Raw genomic sequence first — 14049 nt, 5'->3', positions numbered from 1 at the left:
ACAGATTTAGTATTCAATGAGATTATTTTAAAAAAGCCAGGAAGCTGACAGCATTGCTCTAAGAGAACATCAGTTACTATGGTACAGTCTTGAAGAAGGAACAATTTGATTTAAATGTAGGGTCTAGTCAATAAAGTAATTCTAAAAGTGACATGGTGGGATTTCGTGTTTATTTCTTCTCGCAAACTCCAGATCAATTTGCTCACTTCACAAGTAAAAAAAAAAAATGCATATTGCCTGCATCACAAACTCAACTTAGGATCTGAGAGTCAAGCTGAAATCTTTTGGGTGCATTTATTGCCAATAGTAAAGGTCCTGTACTCAGAGGCTGCTCTATATTTTTTTTCTGCCCCAAGCACGGCAGTCAGGCAGCCTTCAGTGGCGTTTCTGTGGGAGGTCAGCCCCAGTCACATGGATTCAGCGGCAGTTCTGCGGGAGGTCTGCCAGTCCTGCGTCTTCAGCGTACCCACTGCTGAAACCGTGGGATCGGCGGACCTCCCACAGAAACGCTGCCGAAGGCTGCCTGACTGCCGCCCTCACAGCCACCAGCAGGCCGCCCCCCGCGACTTGTCGCCCCAGGCAAGTGCTTGCTGCGCGGGTGCCTGGAGCTGCCCCTGCCTGTACTGGCACTTGTCTTTGTGGATAGAGGGCAACTGGTCTCTGTAAAGATTCAGAAGGGAAGAGGAAGTTGGAGCAGAGGCTAGAGCAGAACAGCAGCGAGCAGGAGGATCCTGCAGGAAGAAGGTCCTTTGACCAGGAAGAAGGTCAAGCTAGGAAGGGCTGAGAGCCCAAACCAGCAGAGAAGCCTGGGAAGAGCTGCTGTGCGAAGACTCCAGGTAGGAAGGCTCAGAAAAGAGCAGGGAGTGTTTAAAGGATCCCAGGGTAGGCTGAGGGGAGAGGCTGAGCAGAGACTGGGGTGGGTCAAAAAGCTCCAACTTACAAACTTAAAAATAGACAAACCTCAGGGAGGAGAGGCAGTTTCCAGTGTGAGGCTGGGCGGGCGAAGAGATTTTATTTATGTTAATAAACCAGACCCCACAAACTGACACTGTTATTGGTCTTTGTGGAGTTATTGAGAAGCCTGAGTGTATGGGAAACTGAGGCAGGGTGCTTTCAGGGTGACCTCAGGCAACAAGGGCATGTTTGGGATGTATGAGACAGATAGAATCCAGCTCATGCTCGGTTAGCTCTGCAAGGCTCACAGTAGTGAAAACTTTCTTGCATCTGTAAACTAAACAGATGCGACCTGAAGGCACATAGTGAGCAGATAGGTTTTATACAGATACTTTAACATAGGCATTTTTCTGACTACAACTGCACTTCAACTGTATTTCAGTTAAGTATGTGTTCTCGATGGGTCCTTTTTTCTCTTTGGATTTACTAAATTCACTTTCTAGGAAACTGAAGCCAAATTTCCCTCAGTATTGAAAGCTGATTTCTAATCAGCAACAATATCCATGAACACCTTGCCTTGGCAGGCTTTGGTGGTGCTGCCTAGGTATTTGTTTAGGTTTCAAAGAGAGGTGTCTGAGCTCTGAACTATATCATAGGCACATGCTGGTAGGAGCAATAAAAAGCTGTGAAAATTGCCATCGAGTAGGATTAGAAACATGGCTTTGTCAGCCTCTCTAAAAACAGAACACTTACATTTTAATTAGTGAGATTTTGATAACTATCCGTGTATTGTTATTGTTATTGCAGTGGTGCGTAACAGCCCCAGTCAGGATCAGGGCTGTATTGTGTAGGCACTGTACAAAGAGAGATGGGCCCTGCCCCCAAAGCTTACCTTGTAAGTAAGCCTAGCTCTTTGACCTAAGTAATTTAGGCCCAATCCTGAAAATGCTTTGACATGGTTAATTCCAGCACTCTTACTGAGCCACATTCAAGTCTACAGGGCCCTACACGGTGAGAAGGGTCTGACGTGCAGCGTTGAGGTCAGTGTTGAACCATGATTCCTTATTTGAGAATATCTGACTGAGGGCTGATCTATCCACAAACTTGTGCCAAAATAACAAAATGAGGTTTGAGTCACATTTTTGTTATTTCAGTGCCAGGCTGTGCGTGGATATCATACAGTTTCATTTTAAATAGGACAGTTCTATTCTGAAATAAGAATATCCACATATAGACTTGTGCCAAAATAACAAATGGTACCACTTAAAAGCAATGTAGTTCTTTTGGTGGGAGTTGTGGGTGGATATGCCAGCCCTTAATGTTTATCTAAAATATAGTTATAGTTTGGATTAAAGCTCATGACGCATGCTGGTGGGTGTAACTGCTGCCCTTCATTTAAGATAGCAGAAACAGTTAAGTTTTGTTATAAAAGAATAGTGGTATCTAAGTCAAAGCACAGGCACATGGCACTGCTTAAAACAAAGACTCATCAAAGGCTACTCAGGAATTTGTTCTCTGTGGGCAGAGGGCTTTGCTGGTATTGTGTGTGCGGGGATGGAGGGGGAGAAGCAGAAAACATACATACAGACAGAGACTGAAGCTCCATACACAATCTGGACAAGAATGATGTGTGGCCCTGAGAGAAGCCTAGAAAGAGGGGTTATGGGTCTTGTGCTGGCTAACAGATGTTTAGTGCTGTGAGCAAGGAAACTATTGTTTGATTCCTCCTATGTTCAGAGAAACAGGACTTTGAACACTCCTTGTAAATAAACAAGATGCATTAAAAGGTCCCGGACTCCATCATCAAATTTTTCTCCTAACTGGAACAACGTGGAAGACCCCATATTTTTCTGATCCAGCCTCTTTTGAAGGAAGTAGAAATGATAGAATGATGGAATTTGCTGGCATTCGCCTAAATGCTAGGACAGAGAGAGATTTCCCATGGGGAATTCTTGTGAAGGACTTCACTTTGTGGGCACGCGTGCTGTCCTAGGGGAACAGGACCTTACATTACTATAGTAAGACTCAGAACTAGCACAGGGAAGGCTTCTCATTTAATTGAAGAATCTATATAGTTTTGTGCTGACTAATTCCCAATGTGGCCATCCTTGAGGTTAAGCAAATCCCAGCTGCTGACACTCAGTAGTTAATGGCACAGGCTCTATTTCAATAGTTGCAACAGCATTTCCAGATATTACATATGGGGAGAACTCTGCCTCCTCCTTACCAATTGGCTGTGTCTGTTCTCTGCTGGATGCTGTTGTTGTAGCAGGAATTCCAGAAGAGCTGCTCCACCATCTCCTCAAAGATAACACTGTGTGCTTCAGAGCAGGCCAGCAGCAGCTGAGGAATTGGGAGGCAGGAGAGCCAGTAGCAGGGATACATAGAAAGATGAGGATTTAAATCCCCACTTCAAAAGCTGTTGGTTTCCTCTCCACATCAGGAGCCCCTCCTGTACCACATTCCCCTGCTACCCCAAAGACTATGATTAATTCGGCTTCTTCAACAGTGCTTATGTGGGGATAAACATGTGTGATACTAGAGCTCAGTGGTAGTAACATGTATGGACCATGCATGTATGCAAAGCGGTACTGAAATATGCTCATGCTGTGTACTGGTATCCTGGAAACATGGTGACACCAGTATGGCATTTCCTTACCCTTCGGACCAGCATTTTGTGTGTGTGTGTGTGTGTTTGTTGGGGGAGATATCTTTCTTATCTCCTCTCATGTTAGCTACCTTTTTTTTTTTTTTTAAAGAGCCAGGCCTTAAAACACAAACTACAATGCTGGGAGAGCTGTGCATGTTTTAGTCTGAGAGTTACATTTTGCTAAATGATGGGCACTTCTATGGGAACTGATACAAACAGGTCTCAGAATTTTCTGGGGGGCAGTTTAACCATCAGCAGATTCCTAATTAGGCTTCTGATACTGTGAGGTGCTGGGCACCTTCATTCCCATTCAAGGTTAACCTCAAGCTAGTGACAGTTGAGGGCATGCAGCTCCCAGCATCTTGCAGGACTGGGTTGGACCTTCTACTACAGTGAATACACTAATCTAATTTTTAAGAAGTTAACTGCTGCCCTCCGATGTTAAAGCACACGCCAGTTTAGACCATTTGAGCCAGATCCTCAGCTGCTGATTTAAACCAACTGATGATATTGGTATGTGTGTCCACATGAAGAAACAAAGGCTGGGTTAAACCCAAATATCTCAGAAGTAGTATTTGTTAATCTGATCTTTCTCTAATGCCTCAAGGAGCCATTTGAGGCCATGAAAGATCATGAAGTCTGTTTCCCGCCCCCACATGGTATTTCCATCATCCAGAAATTAAAACTGCTGTGGGAAGCCCAGATCTTGCATTGCTTCAGCCACATAAATTGCTCCCTGAAGGCATTAAAAAGCATGTAAAAATATGGTCTAAACACAAATAAAACTTGAAATGGAACATTAAATCCACCACTGTCATCAGTCCTGGAAACTCTGGCAGAATTTAAATCAAGATTTGGGCCTAATTGTATTAAAAATACAAAAGCCCACCCCCCCTGGAAAAATAAGCAGAACAGATATATTTAAAAACAAACAAACAAAACAACCCAGCAACTAGACTTCCAATAGGATCTCACAGGGAACTCTACTCTGGCATTTTATTCAAAGGGTATTTCAAGTAGTGGTGTAGGGCAAAATGAGGAAACTGGAAGGCCCTATTTTATTGATACATATTTCTATCTTGAAACTTGCATGTTCCCAGGTGACTGCTGGCTCCTAGCAGCCATTGCATCTCTTACCTTGGATCAAGAAATCTTGCATCGAATTGTTCCCAAAGATCAGAGCTTCCAGAAGAACTACGCTGGGATCTTTCATTTCCAGGTAACTCTTGCTAATCCATCAAACAGGCTCAAGATGCGAGGAACATAAGAAAGATCCAATGTTTAGGTAAATGTAGCTTGTCTCATTGCTGATGACAAGTTAGATATTCAGCAATTAAGGTGTGCAAGTGAGATAGACAGGGAGGGGAAGAATGGAGGAGACTATAACAAAATGCAATTATACATACTCAGTGGACTAGAATTCTGCTCTCTTACAGCTGCATAAACCCAGTGCTGTGCCAATGGTGGCAAGAAAGTCACTCCAGATTAATGCCACTGTGATGTAGAGCAGAATCTTCTAGATCAGGTGCCAACTTTTTCACAGTGTAGGCCACATTTCATCTCAGCAGGGAGATTGTCCTGTGGATTTGCCTGCCTCCCAATCTTTGTCAGGTTGTCCATCTCCCCTCTCATTTGTGACCACATAACATCCTGGTGGCAACTCCAGCAGTTGCTTACACAGATAATTAATATTAGCTAAGTACGCAGGGTTACATTTCCAAAAGTGACTAGTGTTTTTGGGTGCCTCAACTTGAAGTACTTTTTTAAGGGGCCTTATTTTGTCTGTGGGTGGGTGCACAGCACTTTCTGAAAATGAAGCCTCTTCAGGGTGCCTCAAGTTGGGCACCCTAAAGTACTTTTGAAAATTTAAGTCTTAATGCATCCCAGCTGCCAGCCAGCTCTTTGTGGACACCAAAATTCCTCCATGGACCACACTCTGAGAATGTTCTAGATGTTCCATCCAAGGCAGCATTAATATTACCGATTAATAAACCTTCACATAGTGCTTGTAAATGTACCAAAGCCTTAAAGAATATAGTAAAGCAGAGAATAGAAAAAACATTGGTCTCTGTCCCAAATGATGTGCAGTGTAATATGGATGGGACAAAACGTAGACAACAGTTCACATATGGGAGACTGAGGAGAAATCAGTGGGGAGGAGTCCAGTGTAGGAAGGATTCCTCAAAGTGGGTTTTCATGAAGAATGTGAAGATGGAGAAGAGAAGATGAATGGCCAACAAGAAGTGGGAGACTGTTCCATAGCATAGGGGGCAGTGAGAAGCAGAGAGTGGTGGGAGGATTTTTAGCAGGGAGGTAACTGTAGCACACAGCTCTAACCACCCTTTCTTTCTTTCCTTAGTTCTGGCAGTTTGGGGAGTGGGTGGATGTTGTTGTTGATGACAGGTTGCCCACCAAAAATGGGCAGCTGCTCTTCCTTCACTCGGAGGAAGGCAATGAGTTCTGGAGCGCTCTGCTGGAGAAGGCCTACGCTAAGTAAGTGGGGCTAATTCTGAGGGAGGCCATAATAAGTGCAAGGAATGTGACAGTCTCAACCCATGCCAGTGCCAGGCCCAAACACATTCTGCCCTAGTGTTAATCTCTTATTCCTCCTTCTTCCTCTCTCCACACCATTTCTTGTTTCCCACAAACACTTCAGGGAGCACTGCCAACCTTCTGCCTCAAAATGTTTTATCTGCTAGTTTCACAAGTAACACCCATGAAAATGTTATTTCTGTAATTCAAATGTGACGTATGTGTGGAAACTGGCCGGATAGTCCTTATTGCATGTTTGTTATCTTATTTTCTTCCCCATAGATTGAATGGCTCATATGAGTCTCTCACAGGAGGCACCACTACAGAAGGGTTTGAGGATTTCACGGGTGGCATCGCTGAGTCTTATGATCTGAGGAAGGCCCCACCAAACCTATATCAGATCATCCAGAAGGCCCTGCAAACTGGGTCATTGCTTGGCTGCTCCATTGATGTGAGATACTGCCAGTATTTTACTCTTTCACCATCAGAACTCTGATCTGGGTAGTAGGGAAAGCTCAGGTCAGCAGCAGGCATTGTTACTATGGAAGGGCCTGTTTCAACATCCACTGAAGTCAGTGGATACTTTCTACTGATTTCAATGGGCTTTTGTTCAGGTCCTAAATGGGCAAAAACCCATCGTGTCTCCCTGCTCAGGAAAGAGCCTAATAATTAGAGCTGGGAACTAGGAATCATATTGCCAGGTTCTATTCCTGACTGCCTCTGATTGCCACTTCATTTTACTCATCTGTAAAATAGGCATAGCTATGCTAACCTATCTCACAGGAATTGTGTGAGGTTTTATTAATTTGGGGCTATTGAGATCCCTGGATTAAAAGAGCTAGAGATGTATAAAGTGCTATTATCAGCACAAGCTTCTTGAAAAATATTAGGTTAATGTTGACTCTCTGACTATCTATTCAGCCCTGATGTGTGACACAGCCTCATATGTACTGGTGATGGTATGAGTCCCTCACAGAGTTGTGGCAGTCTGTCCCAAGCCTGATTTACCTAGTGACAGCATGTCAGCTCAGACTCCTCCACGAGATTTCCGCTCTGACCCCATTCCTTTGGCACTGGAAAAGAAACAAGTAATTTGCCTGGGTCATCCAGCTTCTAAAATGCAATTCTAACTACTGTTAGGATTCAAATGCTGCCTGCCTACAGCCCCAGACACCCAAATGAGGAGAAGGAGGCAGGCACAAACTCTTTGAGAATGTCTTACATTCACTCTGTGGTGCCTTTCAAGTATGCTTTATTATGAGGTACTCTAGTCAATCATTTGAGACCCACACTTGCCCATTTCCCCACAGACAACCTGGAGTTGGCTCCATTTCTCAATCTTATAAATCACTAACATCTGTAACAGGAAGTCTCAGCAGTTATAGGAAACATTAGATAGGTTAAAAGAAGCCCACATCTTTCAAATTCTTTTCTTCCTCTTGTCCCTCAACTTTAATTTTTTTTTTTTTGGTAAGTCGCACAGTAAAAAAGGTCAGTGTTGTATATCTGAATCTTGGCATACTGAGCCCTTTATATTCACTAAAGACTGAGTTTATTATTGACTTGTTGGATTCCGACCAAAACAATAGATCTGAGCTCTGGATCTGAGCTCACATAAAAGTTTGTAATGGAAACTTCTCTCTATAATGGACTGGACCTGAATATTTGAAGTTGGGAAAGTTTGGATTTGGATTCAGATTTCAGCACCCCCCCTCCTCCCAAAGTCACAGATGTGTTTGGAACTGGGGTGTTCTGGAGATACAAAGTTGAGCTCCAGGGTTTGGATCCATTTGTGTTTAACACAGTTTGTATTGTTGATTTTTTTATATTTTATGATACCATTTAGATATCTGCAACTGTATTAATTTGGTCTTTAAAACTCTATGTGTGTGCAATATATAACAGTATTTTTATTGTCCTAGATCACCAGTGTAGCTGAAACTGAGGCTATCACAAGTAAGAAATTGGTAAAGGGACATGCTTACTCTCTCACTGGAGCAGAAGAGGTAAGCTCATACATAATGGCTAAACCTATTAGGTTTCCTATGGGTAAACCTGATCTATACAGTGTTGATAAAACTTAACCATCACACAGAATGATTTCCCAGTGTCACACACAACATAACTTTGAGTTTGCGATTCTACACTGCCTTTGATAACTTGCTGATGGCTCTCCATGTTTGATCTATATGAAAATGTTGCTAATATCTTCACAGCCACAGAGACAGAGATTGACTGTAAAAGTTCTTTAGCTTGAAATCTCTCACCTTGGTGATAACCTCTCAGAGACTTTATTCCAACCAATTTACCTCAGCGAATTAGCACAGCCTGCAACCTGCATTGTACTAACAGACTATATTATAAACTCACTTGAACCTTACATTTCACAAACTTTCCCTACATATCACAAGCTATCGTAATTATAGAGATGATCCTGCTAAATACCTTTGTACCATTTATGCTGCTGCACTGTCTTCCTGAATGCCACATGCTGTGGAGAATGCAGCTCTTGTGCTGTGTTGTAGATGATGCCCATCCTTGCATGTTACCCATATATTGTATGACTCACCATTAGGCCTGTAAGTAATGCTATTTTTGTAGCGCTGAGTTGGAGGTGAAGGGGAAAATAAAATAATGGTGGGGGTGGGAGACATTTAGTGGGTTTTTTATCTCTGACCATCCTGCTAGAGTGCAGATTGTGTTTTTCTCTAGATATAAAAGCAAATACCACAGGATAATGAGTAAATTAACAAAATGCTCAGCCTCTGCTTGTTGTGGATCCTACAGGTAAATTACCGCGGGCGCCCAGAGAAGCTAGTCAGGATTAGAAATCCCTGGGGTGAAGTGGAATGGACCGGAGCCTGGAGTGATAAGTAGGTTGTTATATACTGTGGCATCCCTCTCATCACTGTGTTCCGATATCTTTTAAAAATTAAATTGGTAATATCTGCAGTTAATAAGCCATACAGCACATTTGGAAAAGGTGTTAAATCAGTTGATACTAGTCAGAAATAAAACATTATTAATAAATTAGCAGCACTGGCTACAGATCTGTTCTCATCATGGGATTTACCTCCTCACCTCAGGCAGGGTTCTTTATTTGTGGAGAGTAGTCTGTAGTTCTTGCTGTGAACAGGGCCAAGGAAGTCAAACTCATGTCATTTCACAAGGTGACTCTCCTCATGCCTGTATCCTACTAATGCTGGTGAGATACCAGTGTAGTATTCAGTCAATTTCCATGGCTTGAAAACCTCTTAGGGCCAAATTGCTGTGCAACTCCATAGACATTGATGGGACTACAAGGCCGAAGAAAGGGCAATGTTTGACTGCTGCTGGAGAAGCTCAAAAGGCTCTGATTGGGTTCAGCTAAGCACCCAAAGGTTTGAATACCCATCTGAACTGCTCTGGGCTGGAAGCTGGGCTTGGAATCTCATGAAAATTATGGTCACAATGTTTCTAAGATTTTCTTGGGTTTGGTCAGGTTGGAAATACCATGAAAATAAATTCTCATACAGTATTTTGATATATCTGCTTCTCATCCCGGCAGGCTGAAATTAGAGCATTGAGTTTGTGTGCGACTTGAGCAAAGCTTTAGGGTGAATCTTGTTTTTGTTGGACCTGGTTTGCTCACCCTAAAAGTAGTATGCGTCATATAAACTTACAGGGCCATATTCTGTTTTAATGTGGATCATCTCTACTGAAATCAATGGAATTACTCCAGATTTTCATGGGATCAGATCAGAATCTGGCCTACTGTACAATAGTATGTTAGAGATGGAATAGAAGCATTGGATACCTAGTGCTTCCCTGTGAGCAGTGCAGGATTGTTCCCTGCAGTATATTTTCTAGTCTCTCTTTCTCCATTCTTGTTTTCAAATGTCCCAAATAATGGAGGTTTCACCTCTCTGCTTGGGAGACTATTAGACATTAGAATAGATCTGACACTGAGAAACATATCCTGATAGTCTTTTCTTAATTTCATCCAGTTAGTCCTAGTCATATCTGTGCATTCTTGCATCTTGTAGTTATGATTAAATTTAAGGTTCATTTGCCGCAAATACAGTTAAATGTAAAGCCTGATTCTTTGACCAGCTTATCTAAATAATTTCCAACTGTATATAGAGTCAATCTGCATTTTGCACAGCCCTTGGGATGAGTAAAGGATCCAGTCATTGAAGGAAATAAGTACTTTTATCAACTGTAACTATAGAAAGATTCCAACTCCCTGAAGTTGTTATAAAGTAAAATGTAACTACTATACTTATTGCCTTTTGTGTTTTGTCTGCAGTGCTCCAGAATGGAATTATATTGATCCCAAACAAAAACAGGCTCTGGATAAGCAAGCAGATGATGGAGAGTTTTGGTAAGAATCATTTAGTGGGATTAATCCTTTGAAAACTGTACATGGAGATGTCCTGGTAAGCATTGCTTTGGATGGTGGCTGAGAAAATACCACTGTCCAAAGGGTTACTAATGCAGCCATGATGTGTGAGAGTTATTAGCCTGTTGGTTATCTCCCTTCCCATTCAAATATTACCTTTATATTAGGGTTTCTATAGCATGATGAGGTGGCAAAGATGTAGCTCAGATGCTCAATATTTTGAGGCTTGGATTTTGCCTAAATAGTAGTGAGGAAGTTTAGTTTTATACCTCAGGTAGCATCTATTTACCGGGAGTGAGTGGAAAATCCAGCCCAGCATTTGGTTACATGAGTAAATATTGAATTGATCTTTGCAGAACTCTACCCTCTATTAGAATGGCAGTTGTCCTCTTTGCACAAATGTAATTAGCTACACAAGGTGAAAGGCAGTGGAGAATCAGTGACATAGCTGTGTGTCCAGGATCTAATTCAGATTTTCTTTGCTGTGGATTTATTCAGTGTTAATTCCACTAACATTGATGGAGTTACACCTGATTTATGTCAGTGGAAGTGAAATCAGAATCAGTCTCTGAGTGCAAGGAATGGTATCAGTCCCCAAGAGAGTACTTGAACATCTGTTGACAGTGTGTCCTGCTCTCTTGGGCAGCTGGCAGCATGACCTGATTATCTTCTAATGTAAGAATGAGGTGAATGTTACCCAGGCTGAGCTATCAGAGAGGGAAGAAACAGCAACAATGGAAGTATAGCCAATTTTAAAAAAAATCTCTGGGACTATTTGGAAGTATGGCTCTTTCACAGGGCCCTATTGTGTTACCCTTACACTGAGTAGTATCTCATTCCCCACATAGCAGCACATAGCTGATTTCAGTGAAATTATTTGGGTACTAAGGTATGACTCAGCATAAGCAAAGGTGGTGAATATTAGCTATTGAGAACTGTTGCCTTAAAGGGGTGGTTGGGGTTCCTAGAAGCCAACTTTAGTTTCAAAGTTCAATTAGACTGAATTTCAGGTAATTTTCCTGTGGTTATGCCATTTGCTGCCTCATTAGAAAAGAGATCAATTCACAGTGGATCTGGCCATGTTCCAAGTTCATGAATTCACCGTGGACTCTTTGTGTTCTTTGATGTCAGGATGGCATTCTCAGATTTTCAAAGACAGTTTACACGGCTTGAGATCTGCAACTTGACTCCTGACACCCTGACGAGTGACAAGGTTCATAAATGGGGTCTGACCTTATTCAATGGTCTGTGGAGACGGGGTTCTACCGCTGGAGGCTGCCAGAACTATCCAGGTAAAGACCTAAGTAAAACTTGTATGTGTGATGAAGAAATAGATACAATTTCTTCCAACACAGGTTCCATGTTATATCACTGTTGCAGCATCAATGTGGGTTGTTCTGTGGGGTGTTGTTCTGCTGTTTTTATAGTTAGATCAAAGAGGTGAAGGAAAGATCTAGATTGGTTTAGTCCAGGGTCTAGGCTCAAGGCTGAATCAGGGCTATCTGTCTGGGTTTGATAAAGTTGAAATCTTGCAAGAGCTCTCATGAGATTTCAGCCAAAAATGTGAAAAATCTCATGAGATCAAATGGTATTAAGAGATTTCCATTATCAGGACTGGTTGGGAATCTTGTGAGAGCAGTCATTTTCATGAGATTTCTGCCATCTTAGGCTGCATCAGTGTCTGATTCAGAAAATAGGTCCTTTTCTCTCAAATTTGGAACCAGAAACTTAGAAATGAGTTAAGAACCAGAAGGGTTTGGATCTGAAGTTCCTCCTCTACGTTTTTTTAAAGCTATTTTCCACATGTTTATATTAACCCAAACCTATGTGGTCTAAATCAAAACCTGATTCAGACTCATTTTCTTATCAGGGTTTCTTTTCTCACTTGAGCGGTTAATTCACTGCACAGTCTCTTTTCTTTATGCACCTTCCTTGCCTGTACTAATCATGCTTCTGACTGGACTAATCTCCAGTGGATTGTGGAAACCACAATACAGTCACCATTCAAAGACAAAAAGTATTGTAATTTGGCATTCATTTTCAGGTCAAACCTGAAGAGAAGCCCTCTGGGATTTGGCCCTATAACAACAACAATGTCAGCAGAGGACATTTTCTGGGCCTAAATGACTGGTTGGTGTTAATGGCATCGGCTCCTCCCAGCTGGTCATTACTTCCCAGGAGATGTCTTTGTAATTTGTTATTGTATAAATAAATATACAGCACAGCTGGGAAAACATGGAACCATCTAATATAATGGAAAGGTTTGACTGAACCCTAAAGGTCTCTCCAAAGTGCTATTTCTGTGCCTCTCATGAGAATGACCTCAGCTGCAGTGAAAGCAAACACTCTTTCATTTCATTTTCCCTTGGGATTTTTTTAGTGACATACTGGACCAATCCTCAGTTTAAAATCAAGCTGGATGAGCCAGATGATGATGATGAAGGAAGCACTGTGCTGGTGGGCCTAATGCAGAAGAACCGCAGGAGAGAAAAGAAGATGGGGGAAGCTCTACTCAGTATTGGCTATTCTCTTTATCAGGTAAAGTAAGTTCCTTTTAAGGGGTTACTCAATGCTATGCTCTCCTCAAGAGAAGGTCAAGGCTCAGGGAGGCTTTTGACTTTTCAGCATCCTCTCAGTCAGGTTTTGGTTCTGTGAGATGGTTCAAATCCTTCTCTCATTCGATCTGACCCCCCTAGCATGGGAGTGTTCAGAAAAATGGTTCAGGGTTTGTACCATTCTGTTTCTAACAGAGAGGGTTGCAAAAGTGGAGGTGAATAATTTAGCAAAAATCTCGTTCAGGTCTTTTCTCTTGCAAAGTCTAAACAGTGCTGGTTCATAATGGAAGGAAATTCCAGATAAATGGTTCAGTTTTAGGCCCATCGCTAGTTCCTGCTGTTCACTTGAATTATTTTTCTTTGAGTATGCAAATTGTGTTAGCTTCACTACCTGCCATAGTATTGTTCTGTCGGTTTCTGGTTTTATGTAACACTTGCGTCACCACTGTCTGTGTAAACAGTTGGATAATATACTGTAGGGAACAATCCTGCAGAGGCAGGATATGGGACTGCGACTTTTCCATCTCTAACTTCTCTGATGCCATGGAAACAAAACAAAAAATCTGAAATTCCAACTGATACCATCATTTATTGCTTTTCTGCAGATATGATGTCATGAAGTGTAGCATAGACATCCCTGGGCAAAGGTCATAAATGGGAATAATTAACTTTTGCTAATGTAGTTTGTGCGTTTTGCTTCCCTTATCTCCTGCATGTGTGGGATAGTTTTTCTTCAGGGCTGAAAATGTGGCAATGGTACAAAACTAACAAGGGTTTTCCCTGGTGCCAAAGGGTTTGTGCACTCAGCTAGCTCTCAGTGTTTGCCATGCCGTCTGTTTGATGCTAGGCAATCCAATCTATTTGCATTCTAGAATTTGCAAATTAAAGAATGGCTGTCTATACTTATCTATCAGCACAGACAGACCCAAACACACTCCTTCTGCCTTAGTGTATTCCTATCTTGGGAGTTATTTCACTCACCTGCCCACTTCATAATCTTTGATTTGTTAGGGTAGATTTAGTAACTCTTAACAAAT

General features: G+C 42.0%; 1 protein-coding gene across 1 annotated transcript in view; it reads left to right on the top strand.

Moving 5' to 3' along the window:
* The window catches only part of LOC127048699 (calpain-8-like), a 46890-nt gene that overhangs the window by 13107 nt on the left and 19734 nt on the right, over window positions 1–14049 (top strand). Inside the window, exons 3-10 of the mRNA XM_050948528.1 lie at window positions 4645–4763; window positions 5904–6037; window positions 6359–6527; window positions 7999–8082; window positions 8864–8949; window positions 10365–10439; window positions 11589–11749; window positions 12838–12995. Of these exons, the coding sequence (XP_050804485.1) occupies window positions 4645–4763; window positions 5904–6037; window positions 6359–6527; window positions 7999–8082; window positions 8864–8949; window positions 10365–10439; window positions 11589–11749; window positions 12838–12995 (986 nt within the window). The remainder of the gene's footprint in view (window positions 1–4644; window positions 4764–5903; window positions 6038–6358; window positions 6528–7998; window positions 8083–8863; window positions 8950–10364; window positions 10440–11588; window positions 11750–12837; window positions 12996–14049) is intronic.

The sequence above is a fragment of the Gopherus flavomarginatus genome, chromosome 4 (genome assembly GCF_025201925.1).
Source record: "Gopherus flavomarginatus isolate rGopFla2 chromosome 4, rGopFla2.mat.asm, whole genome shotgun sequence".
Classification (NCBI taxonomy): Eukaryota; Metazoa; Chordata; order Testudines; family Testudinidae; genus Gopherus; species Gopherus flavomarginatus.
This window is presented reverse-complemented; position numbering and strand designations above follow the sequence as displayed.